The 17,127-nt window shown below is 37.6% G+C and overlaps 1 protein-coding gene across 1 annotated transcript in view; it reads right to left on the reverse strand.

Moving 5' to 3' along the window:
* Positions 1-235: 235 nt before the first annotated feature.
* Positions 236-17,127, reverse strand: part of ATRNL1 (attractin like 1) — a 737,371-nt gene continuing 720,479 nt past the window's right edge. The window contains exon 29 of the mRNA XM_014849275.3: positions 236-4,581. Within this exon, the coding sequence (XP_014704761.2) occupies positions 4,457-4,581 (125 nt within the window). The 3' untranslated portion in view covers positions 236-4,456. The remainder of the gene's footprint in view (positions 4,582-17,127) is intronic.

Raw genomic sequence — 17,127 nt, forward strand, 5'->3', positions numbered from 1 at the left:
GTGGCCGAGTGGTTAAGTTCGCACGCTCCGCTGCGGGCGGCCCAGTGTTTCGTTGGTTCGAATCCTGGGCGCGGACATGGCACTGCTCATCAAGCCACGCTGAGGCGGCGTCCCACATGCCACAACTAGAAGGACCCACAACGAAGAATATACAACTATGTACCGGGGGGCTTTGGGGAGAAAAAGGAAAAAATAAAAATCTTTAAAAAAAAAAAAGAAAGCTGCATTCGCCAGTGGGGGTTGGAAGATCCTATGTTTTTATTTCAGCAATTAAATTCCTGATTAATAGCACACTATATGATAAAATGTTGGCTTTTTAAAGCAGGTTTGAACTTTTATACAATCTGTTTTCACATTGGCATGCACACCTGTACACATATATACTGATACGGTTTAATTCTTAATTAAAAAAATTTGATAAAACTAAAATGTTAAATGTACATATAATGAAAACACTGCTGTTACACCAACCAGATGGCTTGCATTCCTTGGAAAATTATTTAAAGCATCTGAATTAGAGTGAGAACTTCGTTATTTAAAGAAATTCTTCTAACTGTAGACAAAGGCAGCTCTTTGGTCCAGTGTAGAGTTTCCCTAATTTGCCTAATCCTAAGAATCACTGAGATGTTTATTAAGTATATTAATCTCCAGGGCCCAAACCAATCTTTCTGAATCTTAATCTCTAGAGGCAAAGGTAGGAAGCTACACTAACCCGGGTAGTTCTCACGATCAAGTGAGTTCTAAACTCATCCTAATAAAATGGCAAATGGGCTTTGGAAGTTGATTGTTTTTTTAAGTGAATGTGGGTAGAATTAGTTTATTTGATTGGTTTTAAGTTTTTAAAACCTTTTATACAAAACCCAGAATGATTTGAATCATAGTTTTATGGTCAGTGAAAAAAATACATACCATGTATGACAACCAAATGTAAGGATTGATCTCTTCTTGCCTGACTTGAACATCAAAGTGGCAACTGATGTTCCTGTCTAAATGTCATCTAGCAGTATTTTAAAAATACTCTACTAAAACTGTATATATTTGGAAAGAGTTAAAGCCTCTATTGACCCAAATATCAAAGTAGTTTTTTAGAAATCTCTATATTCTAGAAACATAGGAACTTACTCAAGATTTTCATGAAATCTTCATTTGCAAAAACTTACTTTGCTTTTTATCTATGGTGAAAGATGGATGAAAAATTAATAGATGTATTCATAAAACAGTTGGTAGGAAAAAAATGGCCTGGTAGCCCCATGATTACTAATATCAGCTACACGGCCTTGAGGGCCTGCTGTGGGAGCTTTGTTTATCATCTTCCAGGCTCACAACAAGGTGGGCACCACTACCTCCCTGCACAGATGGAAAGTCTGAAGCTTCAAGGTTAAGACGTGCCCAGCACCACACAGCTCAAAGCTGGTTCCAACGTCTGTCCTCAGGCCCGGTCTGCATTGTGAATAACCCTGCAGCAGGGCAACAACCCACACAGTCACTTCTGTCTTACTGGAACCCAAAGAAAGTGAGCTATTGGGAAGGACAGCAAGTATCATATTACACATTGAAATATGTCCTATTTGAAGTTTTCCTATTGAACATAACACAATAGTATATGGCATACATTTTCTTTCTATGTGTACCAGTAAAATAAATTCTCATTTAAAAGCAATTATGAAAATCTGAATCTTCTTAAAATTTATTAAATTGATCTGTAAGCATGTGCATCTCTTTCAACAAGAATTCGCTAGTTGTCCAAATAGTGTACCTAAGGTTAATTTTAAAAACTCCATTCTATTTAACCAAAACGTTTCACACGTGGAAGAATAAGAAATCGTAAATCTAAAGAATTTTTCAAAGTCATTCTAAACTGAAATGTACAGAATTCCATTAAGATAAGTTTTCGAGAGAATCAGTCATTTAATTCCTAACTTTTTGAAAAGTATCTGCATAAGCTTGTGGTTTGATTGAAAAAAAAAGGAAGTATCCAAATTCAAAGTGTTTGGGATGTGGGGGAACCTGACTCAGGTTCAAAGTGATTGCCCCTAAGGTCTTTCCAATCTGCTTCACCTGAGGGGGAAGAATCTTATTACCAATAAAAAGCTTTGATAAGTTGAGAAGATATTGCATAATTAGTAATGGAGTTAGCAATATTTGGCCAAAAAAGGTATAGTATGACCTTAACACTGCATTATGTCTAATAATTCTCTAAAATTCCAAATTTCAAATTTTAAGAACCTGATGGGATTTGAGGTGGATAAAACTTAATTCTTTCACAGGAATACTGTTTCCGTAGCCTCTCTAAAAATACAGCTGAAATAGATTTTACGTACAGCTCAGTGTGTTTTTGTCATATACGCTGTCTCATGACAACTGTTAGAGAATTAAACGAATTGGGCAATTGTATTTTTAATTGATTCTATTTTTGTAATCACCAGTTTTGTCAATTTATTTTTCCCGGAGAAAAATCAACATTTAAAGGGTCCAAAATGAAGCTAATAAAATTACTTGATTGATTTTAGGAAACATTTACAAACTTTGCTCACTTTTTTTTGAGAGATAAAATATCTCTTAGGTAAAAACACTTAACTCCACTCCCCACCCCCAAACCCCACAGGCTATAGATAAAATTACTCTATGACTTAGTCTTATTTTTAATGCATGGAAAACAGAAAAATTATCATGCCAACATAAGGAATATACTCTATAATTCATAAATGCCTAATTATCAAAACAATGACATAGTCATGGTTAGATGCAACCTACCAATCTTATATATGATGCAACTACATACTGTATGATCATTCCTGTTCTATATTACATTTAATCCTCATCAAATTAAGCTGACTATGTATAAATGGTATTATGAAATAAACATTTAATATCACAATAGGGTCGTATTCCGCTACTGCACAACCATAGCATGCAAGTAACTATGCATTAGCTGTAAACCGTAAAGTGTCATTACCTTCCAGAAATCCAAAGAATATGAAAAGTACATATATAGTACTAAACAACAATTATATTTAAATGACTTTCATATTGAACAAAATTACATTGTATAAAGCAGCTTTGGATATCATTGTCACTGCTCTCTACACATATCCTGTAGTCACCCTGAAGTTAAGAAACTGCAATTCCAAACAAGATCTGTTAATGCTACTGAGTTCTAGTGAACTGTTGTCAGAATTAGGACACCAGTGATTCTATGTTCCAATGTGAAAGCTGTTTTATATCATTTTTCCTTTCTGCCACAATTCAGATTTTTGAGTCGCTAAGGATACGCTGAAGGTGGGCAACAATGAACTTATTTTATTTTTTAAACTGGAGATTTTCTCTCATGACACCAAGGTGTTCATGTTAGAAATAAGAAAAGTGTAGATGGTTGCCAGCAAATGCTCTCCTCTGCTTGTATTCTAAGAGAAATAGTTGCCAGGAAGGAACCCAGGTCATATTATAACTTGGGAGGTGTCCCTCTACAATGCTTTTCATAACACTTGTAAAAGGTAGATAAAATCTAGCAGCTACGAGAGGAAGGCCAAAAGAAGATAATCCGTCCTTATAAAAATGCAGATGGCTCATTTAGGTCTGATCCAATGATTCCTAGGCAATTAAAAAATTACCATATTAGAGGAGAAGCTTGCACACTGTAAAATAACTATTTCAGCTCTCTTCAGGTTTGTGGTATTGGATGCTGTTTTTGGAAGGAGGGGGAAAATTGATTGCTGGACAGGCTTTTCCATGCTCTATCAGCACTGATAATGAGTTAGGCAGTTGGCATGAGCGACAGGAACGTCCTCTTCACTCAGAATTCTAATAAACCTCCTGTGAAGGTGCACACACCATCCATCCAAATGGACTCATTTTGGTCTGCATTCGAGTTAGGTGAAAAGTAGTCACATTCAGAAACTGAGTTTGGACATGATATGTTCATGTGAAGTATTTAAATATATTACCTACATCCTACTAAATAAAAATCTTGCTTTTACATTTACAGTGAGATAAAATAGCATTTAAAGCCTTTGCAATTTGTTCATTTCCTGTTCATATACAAGTGATTTGTTTGCTTATGACGCAAAAACTGTACAATTCTCATTCAGGCATTATAAAACGTCTTTCTTTAAAGTCTTGGGATATAAACAGTTTGGTTTATATGAATGCACATTTTTCATCTGCATTAAGAAACAATATACATCTTTTTCCAGAGTAATTTAACATCATCTATGATAAGCCTACGATAGTCGTAAAAGCTGACTTTATCACCTGTGACCATCAATATTGTTACTTTTATAAAAGTCAGGAACATTCTTTGGCCACTTAGGTCATTGCCCACTTGGAGGGAACTGTACTTGGGCCCTGGGAGCATACAGAGATTCACCTCCGTAAAAACTGAGGTCACAGACCAGCCATGATGGAAGCCATTTACAAAGTCAGGCATTACAGAGCATCCAGGAGCAGTTTCTGTTTCTCAAACACAAGTTCCTTGACGTGTTGAGAGATGATGTTTTCGATTTCGGACTCCTGAAGTCTTGTCTTTACTATCTGAAGGCTTCTGCTGTGAAATATCTATTAGGGCACTGGCGATTGCGAGGCCTGGAAGAAAGAAGAAAGGCGTTTAAATGTTTGGTTGGACATTTCTGAGATGGTGACAGTGGTGGCTTTGCACCTATTTTCATTGTTTTCATTCTGTATCAAACATTCAGCTGTTATTGGAAGTTATCGAGTAGTTTACCCTTCACTTAAGAAGTTTCTTAACTGGGACATACGAACTTCACGATGAAGAAGAACAAGGATCCACCAAAGTTAATTGACTCTGACTTCGGACAATCAAGTTCAGTGTGTGACAAAACATCACAATCAGTTGTGGATATGACCCCACACTTTAGTTTCTATGTCTGAACACAAGTTTGCTCTGGGTGTACAAGGAATTTTCAGTGTTACTATTGTTTTTTTGGATGTGGAACAAAAGTTAGTGTATTCAGCTGGGTTTTTAAAAAAATTTTTTTTGGTGTGGGGGATTGACCCTGAGCTAACATCTGTGCCAATCTTCCTCTATTTTGTATGTAGGACACCACCACAACATGGCTTCATGAGTGGTGTGTAGGTCTGCCTCCAGGATCCAAACCTGCAACCCCCTGGGCCGCTGAAGCAGACGGTGTGAACTTAACCACTATGTCACTGGGCCAGCCGCATAAGATTTTTTTTTTAAAAAATTAGAGCAGTTTTAGGTTTACAGAAAAATTGAACCAATATTGATACCTGATTATCAATTAAAGTCCCTAGTTTACATTAGGATTCACTCTTTGTGTTGTACAGTTCTATGGGTTTTGACAAATGTGTAATGTCATATATTCACCATTATAGTATCATGCAAAGTAATTTCACTGCCCTAAAAATCTTGTGTGCTTTATCAATTTCTCTCTCCTCTTCCCTTGAGCCTCTGATAATCACTGATCTTTTTTTAATAACTCTATAGTTTTGCCTTTTTCAGAATGTCACATAGTTGGAATCATATAATATGTAGCTTTTTCAGACTGTCTTATTTCACTTAGCAATATGCCTTTAAGTTCCACCACATCTTTTTTGGGCTTGATGGCTCATTTCTTTTTAGCTGAATAATATTCAATTGTCTGGATGTACCACAGTTTGTTTATCCATTCCCCTACTGAAGGACGTCTTGATTGCTTCCAACTTTCAGCAATTTTGAATAAAGCTGCCATAAACATCCACATGCAAGTTTTTGTGTGGACATACGTTTTCAACTCACAAATAACTAGGAGTGCAATGGTTGGATCACATGGTAAGCCTACATTTTAGCTTTGTAAGAAACTGACAAACTGCCTTCCAAAGTGGCTGTGCCATTTGCATTCCCACCAGCAACGAATGAGAGTTCCTGTGCTCCACATCTTCACCAGCACCTGGCGTGGTCAGTGTTTCGGATTTTAGCCGTTCCAATAGGTGTTTAGATATTTCTCATGGTAGTTTCAATTTTCAATTCCCTAATAAATATGATGTTGAGCATCTTTTCATATGCTTCTTTGTCATATGTATATCTTGTTTGGTGTGGTATCTATTCAGATCTTTTGCCCATTTTTAACTGAGCTGTTTATTTTCTTACTGTTGAGCTTTAAGTGATTCCTTTTACATTTTACACACCAGTCCTTTATCAGATATGCGTTTTGCGAATATTTTCTCCCAGTCTGTGGCCTGTTTTTTCATTCTCACAAACTGTTTTTAAGAAGTAAGAAAGCACACCAGCAATAGAGTTATACTACACACAATACGAATATGGAAGAAAGACAGCCGATAGACATTTAGCTGATAAATGTCCTAAATACAAGAAAAGGACTTTGAGCATTATCAGCAGAATATCAACACAAAAGTAGGTCTCTAGCTATCATAGGTAATTAAAAGAATATTGTTTTGTGCATTGATTGACAAAAACATTTGGTAAGATGTTCAGGGATAGTAAAGACTTTCCTAAATTTGTACGAGCAATGCCTCAACCAGATATCCTGGTTTGTCATAGCTACACATAAGCCATTTTAGTTTCTGTTGTGTCCCATAAAATTCTTGAGTAAAACAAAATATGCCAGATCATCATACTAAACTGAGAGACCAGACTGCTTGTTTGAAGAGGTCACCAAAGGACTTTGTGTTATTTTCCTTTTTACAAGGTCTTGGAGACTTGACTCCGAATTGAGCTGAACCAATCCCTGAGCCCTCACAGACGTCTTCTCAAGGTGCTGCTCTCAGAGGGAAGCCTCACTGGTGGACCTTATCCTACGTAAGGTACCATTGAATTATTTTATTCCTCTGTGCCAATTTATTCTAGGTTGGCCTCAGACATGATCTGGCAAGAACAGAACTCTAGAGATTTATGAACAGAAGGAGAGGCCAAAGAAAGGAAATGGACACTAAAAGAGGAAGGCCCGCTAGGCTAGTGCGGTGTTGTGGAAGTCAAGGGAGAGTTCAAGGAGTCTGCAAAAAGTACCAAATGGGCCAGCGGGTGAGGCTTGCTGCAGAAGCCATTAGATCTCCTCAAAGAAGATTTTGATGATCTTTGAGTCATTTCCATACCTAACTGAGGCTGGAGGCTTGAAAAGTAAGCAGGGAATGGGGTGAGAGGAAGCGTAGCCCACAGACATTAAGCCCCAGTCAAATCCCAAAGTCCAAGTCCCCAGTCATTAAGTCCCAAAAGCCAAGACTTTTGGCAATGGAAAGAGATAAGTAAGCTGGAATACAGGGGAAGCAGCGGGGTCAGACGAAATGTATGTGGATGCATATGATTATCTGAGTACATATATTTTTTATAGGAAAAAGGAGTTTCAAGTACATGTGAAAACAGAAGAGAAGGTATTTATGAAGAAGGAGAAATTACTGGTGTTAGAGAGGGAAGGGATTAAAAAAATTACAGTAATCACCGGCTAGGCTGATAATCTTACATATTTACCTTTTAAGGGTTGCTGTGAAAAAACATACTCTTTCAAGATATTAAGTAATTGTCCTGAATTTCCTAGAGATAATGCAAGTTCAAAGGTTCAAAGTTTAAATAATAGCTGCTTTCTTGACCTTTGAAGAGCATGTATGAACTTCTAAAGTGTCCAACATGAGTGTTTTAACCACTTATTCTGCTGTAGGAGATGATTATTTTGTTATTTCTTTAAGGGATAGAACTGAAGCACATTATTTAAAAAAAAACAAACTCACAGACCCCATGGTCTGGCTAACTAAGTTTCAATTCAGGCAGACTTTAAGTTTCTCTAGATCTCCTGGCATACTTCTGTCATAATTTACAATCTTTTATTTCATTCCTGGCACCATTTTATCCAGAGACAGCCAAATATGACAAATAATATACGTCTCCTTTAGTGTGGGCAGAGACCACTTACACTAATTTCAATGATCACAGCATCCAAATATGAAATCATGTTATTCATGACCTAGTCCAAAGGAGCTCTGAAAAACAATACTTCTCCATTTACAAGTGGCTGCAAATGTTGTTTTCCTTACAGAAGACACAGCACCAGGAGAGAAGGAAACAGTTTGAGTTGCCAAAATAGGAAATTCTATGCTATTCTGAAACCATCACTGGATCTTTGTATTTTGGGGTCTATGAAGTTGAAAGCCTAATTACGGTAGTTTCTCTCACAACATATCCTGGGTTTACTAATGATTCGTGAGCTTGGAAACACATTCAGTTGAAAATGATAAATCATAAACCATATTTCAGTCCTTAATTTACAAATAAAATTGCAAATCATGCTTATTTTTAATTTGACAGCTTTTTGTTCTTTCCTGTGAAAATGAAACAATCAACTCCATTTTCAGATTCAAATGGCAATAGGTGTGTAGGAAAGCTTGCACTTCCCCAGGCAGTGATATTTGAGTGTCCACCATGTATACTCACAGAGGATGCTCAGAGGGCACTTGCCCAGGTCTTATCTTACGACGTGCCAAATGATGTTTTTTTCAGGGTTAAGCTTGAGTCCTTTACTGGGCCACAGCTGTGGCACACCATGAGTTGTTCTGTAATTTAGTTACGTATAAATCCTGTAAATTTAATTATGAACAGCACAATAATCATAATAACTGTGTGTGTGTGTGTACCTTAAGTGTCAAATTTTGAGTGTAAGTCTTTATTACTATGTTTGCATTTCTTCATATTTTTATATATGGAGAACTTTAAAAAGAAACAACAACCAGAAATTGCAAGGTCCTCTTTCAACCTACAAAAGGCCCTGGACACGAGTAAACAAGAAAGACAAGGTCCCTGTCTTCCTGAATTGTATTGTGCGTAGATGACTCATTTTTTTAAAAAAGAGAGAAATTAAAGTAATTTCTATTATTGCCCTTCAACGTACTTTATGGTAGGGAATCTAATTTCCTTAATTGACAAAAATAAAAGTCAAGATAGTAGCTCTTTAAAAAAGACATTACCCCCACCGCCCTGCAAACGTGACATTTATATGCTGGTAAGAGATGGAATATACAAATAGAAAATGGGCAGACCATATATAAAAACAGAACTCTGGCCCACAAGTGGCACCAATCTGCCCAGGAAACCAACTCCTAATCTATAACAACCAGCCCAGGGAAGTCAGCCTGTTACGTGGGAAGTCAGACTGCTATCTCCAGTGACAATCCAAGGAGTCAAACAATTACCCTTCTACCACTGGGCCCCAAATAGCCAGGACTTGATTAGTAACTGGCAGCTTCCCTAATTTTTGTCCCTGCTTCCAACTTAGGACCAATCAGAGAAAAGCAAACAGGCACCCCTGACAATCACATAGGATGCCCCACTTCTAGTTTACCTGCCTCCAACTTACCCAGGCCAACGGCTTCCAATCAGGGTGCATGTGAAGCCTTCTCTTTCTCCACTATAAACTGTTCCCACATACTTGCCTGTCTTTTAGTCTCCGCCAAAACACAGGCAAGAGATGGTGGATGACACCCTTGCTATAGCAAGATTTGAAATAAATAGCCTGTGCTTGTTATTTGGTTGGTCTTGGTTTATTTTCACACTGGCGATGAGGAAATAAAAGTAGCTTGAGATCTTTCCTGGATTAAAAAAAAATATTACGAACAAAATAAAAGCACCTTATAAATAAGTTCTCCGTATTGCCCTTTGAGGCAAATGCTTTCTCCTGGTTTAGATTTCCCTGAGAACTTTTTCCTGGTGAGAAGTTTTCTAGTGATGACCCCACACTCCCCATGCCATAGGAGGAAGTGCTTCCTCCCAGTAGGATGCTGCACAGTGGCGCATGCTGCGTGCCGTTAGAGTTCCATGAAAATTAGGTCACTCCAGAAGATCATTTTTCAAAACGTCACACAAATCATCTGATGAAATCCACTTATTGTGTTCTCTCGGCCTAGCATAGTTCCTCGTTATCAAAGCAATACAATTAACTAGGGGAACAATTCATTATTTTAGACTGGTGGTCTAAAGGAATTTCATTTACCATGTCAAGATGATGCACAGACGCTGCAGGCTAGCAGAATTTACATCAAAATATGCCGGTAGGTTCAATCAAAATGCTGGGGCTTAAACATTTATTATAAGCCTTACCTTTTTGCACTTTTAGTTCTTAAATACCAGACATTATGACATTTAGATTATTTAAATATGAGTTATAAACCTCATAAGAAAGAATCATCTTCAGTTTCCTATTCCATTTTCCATGGCCTCTTGGCGTTTCAAACTGGCGCTTGCTAATGTGGAACGGCACCAGCCGCTGCTTGGCATCACCCAGGGCAGGGCGAGCTGTCAGGGAAGCAGGCTCCTTTGGGAACATGCAGACATCCTTCAGAAGATGGGCACAATTTAGCTGTCACTAATTTGGATGCCAAGAGCTACCAAAGATACTTAGTAAATAAGTCGAAGATGCACCAAAATCAGATCTTTACCCAGAACTTCAAAAAAAACCCCAGTATTTTCTTCCTAAAATTTAAGAACTTTGTTTCTCAATAAACATGTGCAGACATGCTCTAAAGAGAAAGCAATGTAAATGCCTAACAGTGAAATATTTAAATGGCAAACGTATCTTTTTAAATCACTAAATTTGCAATGAAAACCACCAAGGAGAAACATCAGGAATTTAGTTATCTTGAGTAAAACTCTAGTTTTTCCTAATGGAAGTGAAATGGTATTAGTAGACTCCAGCAGTAACAATCTACTCATAAAATTACTGATGTGTGTGGTTTCTTTTTGTTACCATTATTCCGAACAATTAATAAGTACAGTGATAAAATACTGCACTTCAAACAAAATTGCCTTGGAAAGAACGCTCTCACTTTATACACAAACATTGCACTTCCATTTTACATTTGAACAAAGCCTCAGAAAAGTCATTCATTTTGGAATGCTCTCTTCCCAAGTCTGTGTAAAAGCAGGCACCACTATATATTTTAATTTTCCAGGAAAACAGCTTCATTAGGCGTGAAAGGTTAATTGCAGGTTCAAGTGGAGCTCCGGGAACGTGCCGGCTCTGTAGTGAATTGCGCAGTCTGCTTCAGGAAGACTTGAATGAGAGCTGTAAACTGTTTGCCCTGCTGAAATGTTTTACTACCTCATTTACTATCTGTCTTCTTTTACGGCGTGTATTTGTAGTTCTTCTAAACCTTTAATGGCTACAGTTTTATTTCACTGTAATCAGATTTAAATGGAAATACCATGCTGGGATGTTTAAATGTTTTTCCTCTGATTGTATATAGCTACATACTACTTATCAGAGTCTTGGCTATCCTTCACATGATTAAGAAAGTGACTTTGGGAAACTTTGATGTGACACAGACTGTAGCTATTGTGCAGACTTAATTTAACATTCAATGTGGCCATCCTAGCTAATATGCAACTAAGGCTGGATGCATAATTAGAAAATATGCATTTCCATTTTAATTTATCTGTTGGAAGGCCAGCACAACTGAAGTCATTATTAGGCAAAACTCCAAAGGTTATATTGTTGAACAAAAATTGAAATACTTCAAGCGCCGAAGACACTGGAATGACAAATGGACTAGTCGTATTTGTCTGAGAGTTTAAAGAAATGTTTCCCTTCACCTACTAGAAACCAATGACAGTTACAGATCTCAATATTTAAATACAATTTATAATTGTATTCTCGTTATAAAATTTTGTTTGGCCTTTAACATGTCATAATATTTTAAAATCTTATTTAAAGACACAATGTACAAGTTCTATAAAATGTAATCCTACTCTAGCAACACAGACGCCACTTTCTATGACACTGCCTACAGTGTTGAGTAAATCATGGCCGTTCCTGTCTCAACTATAATGTAAATCCTCACGGTTCTTAACAAATAAAGCTTCTTTCAGATCTTATCAGTTCTAATTTTAATTACATACCAGGAAACTTTATTGATTAATTTAAAATATTTTGTGATTTTTTTTTTTTTTAGAGCCACAAATATTACAAGAATCAGTCTTGTAACTACTTTTCCATGCTGTTAAGTAAATTTCCAATTGACAATTCCCCCTTTCTAAGCCAGCTGGGGAAATATTTTCTGGTATCTTCTTCCTTCCATTAAAAAAAAACTGATATATGATGATCCCTTATTTTAAGCCTTAATGATTCTTAATTTAATTGAAGTACTTACTGTTTACTGAAGAAACTGAACTATGGCAGTTTTGTAATAATCACAGTATTTTATTTTCCATTAGGTAGAGACATTGTATTTTAGCATTTCTAGTAGCAAAATGTCATTGCTTGCTTTAAATTAAACAAAATTACATGTGAAAGTATTTTATAAATTGTAAAGTATTATACAAATTTAGTTAATTTCAATAATAAAACAGTTATCATTACTAATAATAAGAAATCACAATCAAATTACAAATGTCCAGAAAACTCCAAAGTTCTAAGGATCAAAAATTTGTTTGAAGAGCAAACACTTCATTAAACTATTATTTCTTGAGTGAGTGCCTACTATACGTCAGGCACTGCTCTGGTCCCTAAAGATGTAGCAGTGAATAAGACAGATAAGACATAAAAGACTCTGTACCTCATGGAGCTTACATTACAGTGGATCAAGCTCATGTATTCTTTTGATCAAGTTATTGTGTGGATTAAATGTAATGGGCTTAGAAAGGTGTCTAGCACATAAGAGTTCAAAAATGTCAGTCATCATCATTATCAACAAGTGAGAAGTTTGATCAAATAGGAAGCAGTAGACAAAATATTGGGCACTCAAGATTTTGCCTCTGGCCTTTAGTAGCACTCAATCATTCAAAAACCAGTATGCCTACCATGTGGAATAAGGGACAAAATTTGATAGACAGACTCAAAGATTCACAAACTGCATCAATTTAGAGCAACATTATCAGTGAGGTATCACTGTGTTCAGTCCTCAAGCCAGAATTATTTTGATGCCTTGGATAACAAAATTGAGAACTTGCCCATGAAGGTATAGATGACTTATGTGTGTTGCTCACTCATTAGGAAATGTGAAAATAATTGAAAGTGATAATGGCAAAATAAAAGAATGACAATATTCAACAGAGAAAGCATTGATTATATTAATATTGATTGCATTATTGGAAATACTAGGAATAATTAACTTTTATCCACTTTTTAGAGTTAAAAAATGCTTTTACATTCATTATCTAGGTTGTTCCTCAAGATCATTCGGTTGAAATGGGTCAGGAAGCTACTTTCATCCTTGCTTTGCAAATGGCCAAACGAGGCACAGGGTGTTTAAATGACTGGTTCAGGCTCACACAGCTGGTGGTAGTGGTGGGACCTGAATCCAGGACTCCGGATCCCTTAACTCACACTCTGCTCACTTTCCAGCCATTAGACAGAAACTGCTGCTCTTGTACAAATGACTAACACATGATTTTGAATGAAAAGTAAAAGAAAAACAAAAATTGGCAGGGGTGTGAAGTCAGTTATGGTCAAAGGCATTAATTAATGCTGCTTGTAATAAAATATAATATAAAACAGAGCTATTCTGTTAACATTGATTGAATGCTTGTTACATACCAGGTATTGCCCTCAGCACTTTATAGGCATTATTTTATCCATTTATGCTGATGGCAGTGAATGACAATATAGATTGTATTGATAAACATGTATTGAGGGCATGTTGCAAGCAGCATGATTAAAGTTGGTTGTTCTCAAAGAGTTATTACCAAATAGCATCAAACTAGGGCAACAAGGTGAGAGCTCCTAGATTTGCTAACAACTGCACAGAGACCAATCTTATGAAGTAGGCACAAGGCATGAAAGAAAGAAAGATGGAGGTTAGATCTCCAAGATGGGTATGGAGGTCAAAGATTCCCAGTGGAGATAATCTCTGAGCTGAGGCTTGAAAGATTAGCAGGAACTAGCCAGAAGAACATAGGCATGAGGGGTGTGGTATGTTTTGGGTAGAGGGAACTACAGATTCAACAGGATGGAGAGAAAGGGTTTTGGGGAAACTTCAGGGCATTTGTTGTGGGTGGAATACAGATGCAAACGGGGAACGATGAGAGAGAAGAAAGAGAGGTAGGTAGAAGGGGGTCCATAAAACGGCCTTAGGGGCCAAACTAGGAAGTTAATTTTTAATCTGCAAGCCAGAAAGAGCCATGGAGGCCAACAGGAACACGAAAAGATGTGCAACATCACTAATCATCAGGGAGATGCAAATCAAAACTACAATGAGATAGCACCTTACACCTGTTAGAATGGCTATAATTACCAAGACAAAAAGTAACAAATGTTGGAGAGGATGTGGAGAAAAGGGAACCCTCATACACTGCTGGTGGGAATGCAAACTGGTGCAGCCACTATGGAGAATAGTAAGGGGATTCCTCAAAAAATTTATAATAGAACTACCATACGATCCAGCCATCCCACTATTGGGTATTTATCCAAAGAACATGACATCAACAATTCAAAGAGACTTATGCACCCCTGTGTTCACTGTAGCATTATTCACAATAGCCAAGACATGGAAGAAACCCAAGTGCCCATGGACTGATGATTGGATAAAGAAGATGTAGTGTGTGTGTGTGTATATATATATATATATATATATATATATATATATATACACAATGGAATACTACTCAGCCATAAAAAAGACAAAATCATCCCATTTGCAACAACATGGATGGAACTTGAGGATATTATATTAAATGAAATAAGCCAGACAGAGAAAGACAAACACTGTATGATTTCAATCATATGTGGAAGATAAACACATGGACAAAAAGAACAGATTAGTGGTTACCAGGGGGAAGGGGATTTGGGGGTGGGCATAAGGGGTAAAGGGGCAAGTATATATGGTGACTGACAATAATGTACAACTGAAATTTCATAACGTCATAAACTATTATGACATCAATTAAAAAAAGCAAAGAATATAAAGGGTAAATGATGAAAGTCATAGTACCATACTTATTTAGTGGTAGAAAAAATAATCAGCATTATTATTTAGCTTTCCAAATAAATATGTTAAAAGCACTCATTTTTTTTAAAAAAAGAGCCACGGAATGATTTTAAGGAGTGGAGAGGTGTAATCAGATTTTTATTTCAAAGAGACCCCTCTAATGGTAGCATGGAGGACAGACTGGAGTGGGAGGTGAGGCTACTATTATTAAAACCAGATAAGAAAGCAGCAACAAGGAGAGAGAAAAGGGATGAACAGGACAGATATTCAGGAGAGATTAATATGTGAGATGAAAAATAGGGAGGAGTCTAGAACAGTTCCCCGCTTTCTAGCACAGTGGCTGAGTGATACGAATGCTATTTACCAGGATATGAAGGAGGAACAGGAAGAGTCAAGGTGTGTGGGAATGTGGTGGATCATTTGTTTGGTTCTAGACATACTGAGTTTGATGACCTGTGGGACATCTTAGTGGAAACGTCTAGTTGGACATGCAGCTGTGAAGCTCAGGAATAATTTAGTCTAGCCCAGAGATGTAGAGTTGGGGGTTATGTGCATGGATGGAATCTGAAGACTTTGTAATTGTATAGGTGGGTAATGCTAGCTGTTGCAATAGTTAAATACTCAAATCTCAGTGGCTTAACAAAATAGGAGTTTATTTCTCACTAAATAAAGTCTAAGGTGGGTGTTCATGATTGGTGTTGGGATATGTGCGGGGGGAGGAGGAGGGAGAGCAGCATCTGTTGTGTGTAGTTACTCAGGGACCCAGATTGACAATGCTTCTGCCATATTTAATCCAAGATTTCCATGACTGCCTTGAGCATTGACATCTAGGTAGCAGGTGGGAGATGAAAGGGTAGAAAAGGTACACCCCCTTTTAAACCCCCTTGGGCCAGAAAAGCTCATAACACTGTTCCAATGCCATTAGCAAGTACTACTTTGAGAAAACAATTCTCCACTAGGGGAGGGGTGTGCAAATCTTGGGCGGAGAGCCAGCGGTCTCTGCCACTGGAATGGATGAGGCTACCCTGGTAGAAAGAATAGAGTAAGGAGGGAAGACAAAGAGGACTGGTAATGAAGGGGAGTAGCCCATGAGAAGGCAGAAACACCCAGAGAGGTAGGAGAAAGCCAGGACTGAGATTGTACCCAGACTCTATAAGAAGACTAGTTAGTGGCTAGTTATAACCTGTGGATCTTCTTTCTGTTTGCAACAAATAGCTCAAAAATTCCATGACAACTGCAAGCCAGCTGAGTTTGTGGCTTCCAAGCTTTTCTTGATTTGAAATTCAGAATGTCCCCTGAGAGATTTCTCTTGGAAGGATGTTGAAGTAGGTGGCCGCAAAGGTCACTTCTGGCTCTACAAATTTATGACTGCAGCTGCCTTTCTACAGCAGGCCAGCGGCAAGGACCCAGATATCATGGCTGGCCTCCTCTCTCATGTGTGCTCTCATGTAGCAGCGGTATGGGCTGCCACGAGCATCCCTGTGAAGTCAGGGGGCTGGCTGGGTTCAAGAACTTCTTTGCAAGAAATATGCATTTGGTCTTACTAGTTAAGGACTTACGAAGGACTGGACACACTTCGACCAGAGTGAGAACCACACTGGTAATACTAGGTATGGTTTGTACTTACTGTTAGGTGTGGTTTCTATGATGCTAATAACACTGGTCAAGAAACTGACTGTAAATCTCATATTAGAGAAGTAAAGAGACTGGGCAGTGTCAAAGATCAGGCTGGGACTTCATCTATGTCTAGCAATCTCTGAACAACCTAAAACATATTTTTTAAAGTTTAGTTTTCTAATTCTTTACATTATAATACAACTTTGTCCTTATAACTCTGCCTACCCATCATGACCAGGAGCACCTTAAAAGCAAGGACTATGCTTTCATTTGCTTTTATATCCCAACGCTTAGTCTAAGATAGGTGGTCAATAAATATTATTTGAATGAGCATTAAATGATGTATCATGGAGCTGTGTGCTGCTAAGGATTTGAATTCTGATTAGAAGTCTCAGTGTTACTTTACTTTAAAGGTATTTGGAAACATAGACCTTCTTACGTTCCTCTAATCCTTGTACTTAGTTACAGAGAAGTTACTGAGTGGAGGGTGGGAATAGTGCAGGGCAGGGGAGGGAACAGCATAGCACCAATGTGGCTCTAGTTAATCTATTATCCAAGAAGGTGACCCAAGGGAGATTTTCCCACACGGTGCCCCTGTCCTCCAAGAGTGTTCATGCCCCTTCCTAAGGA

Source organism: Equus asinus, chromosome 2 (assembly GCF_041296235.1).
Source record: "Equus asinus isolate D_3611 breed Donkey chromosome 2, EquAss-T2T_v2, whole genome shotgun sequence".
NCBI lineage: Eukaryota > Metazoa > Chordata > Mammalia > Perissodactyla > Equidae > Equus > Equus asinus.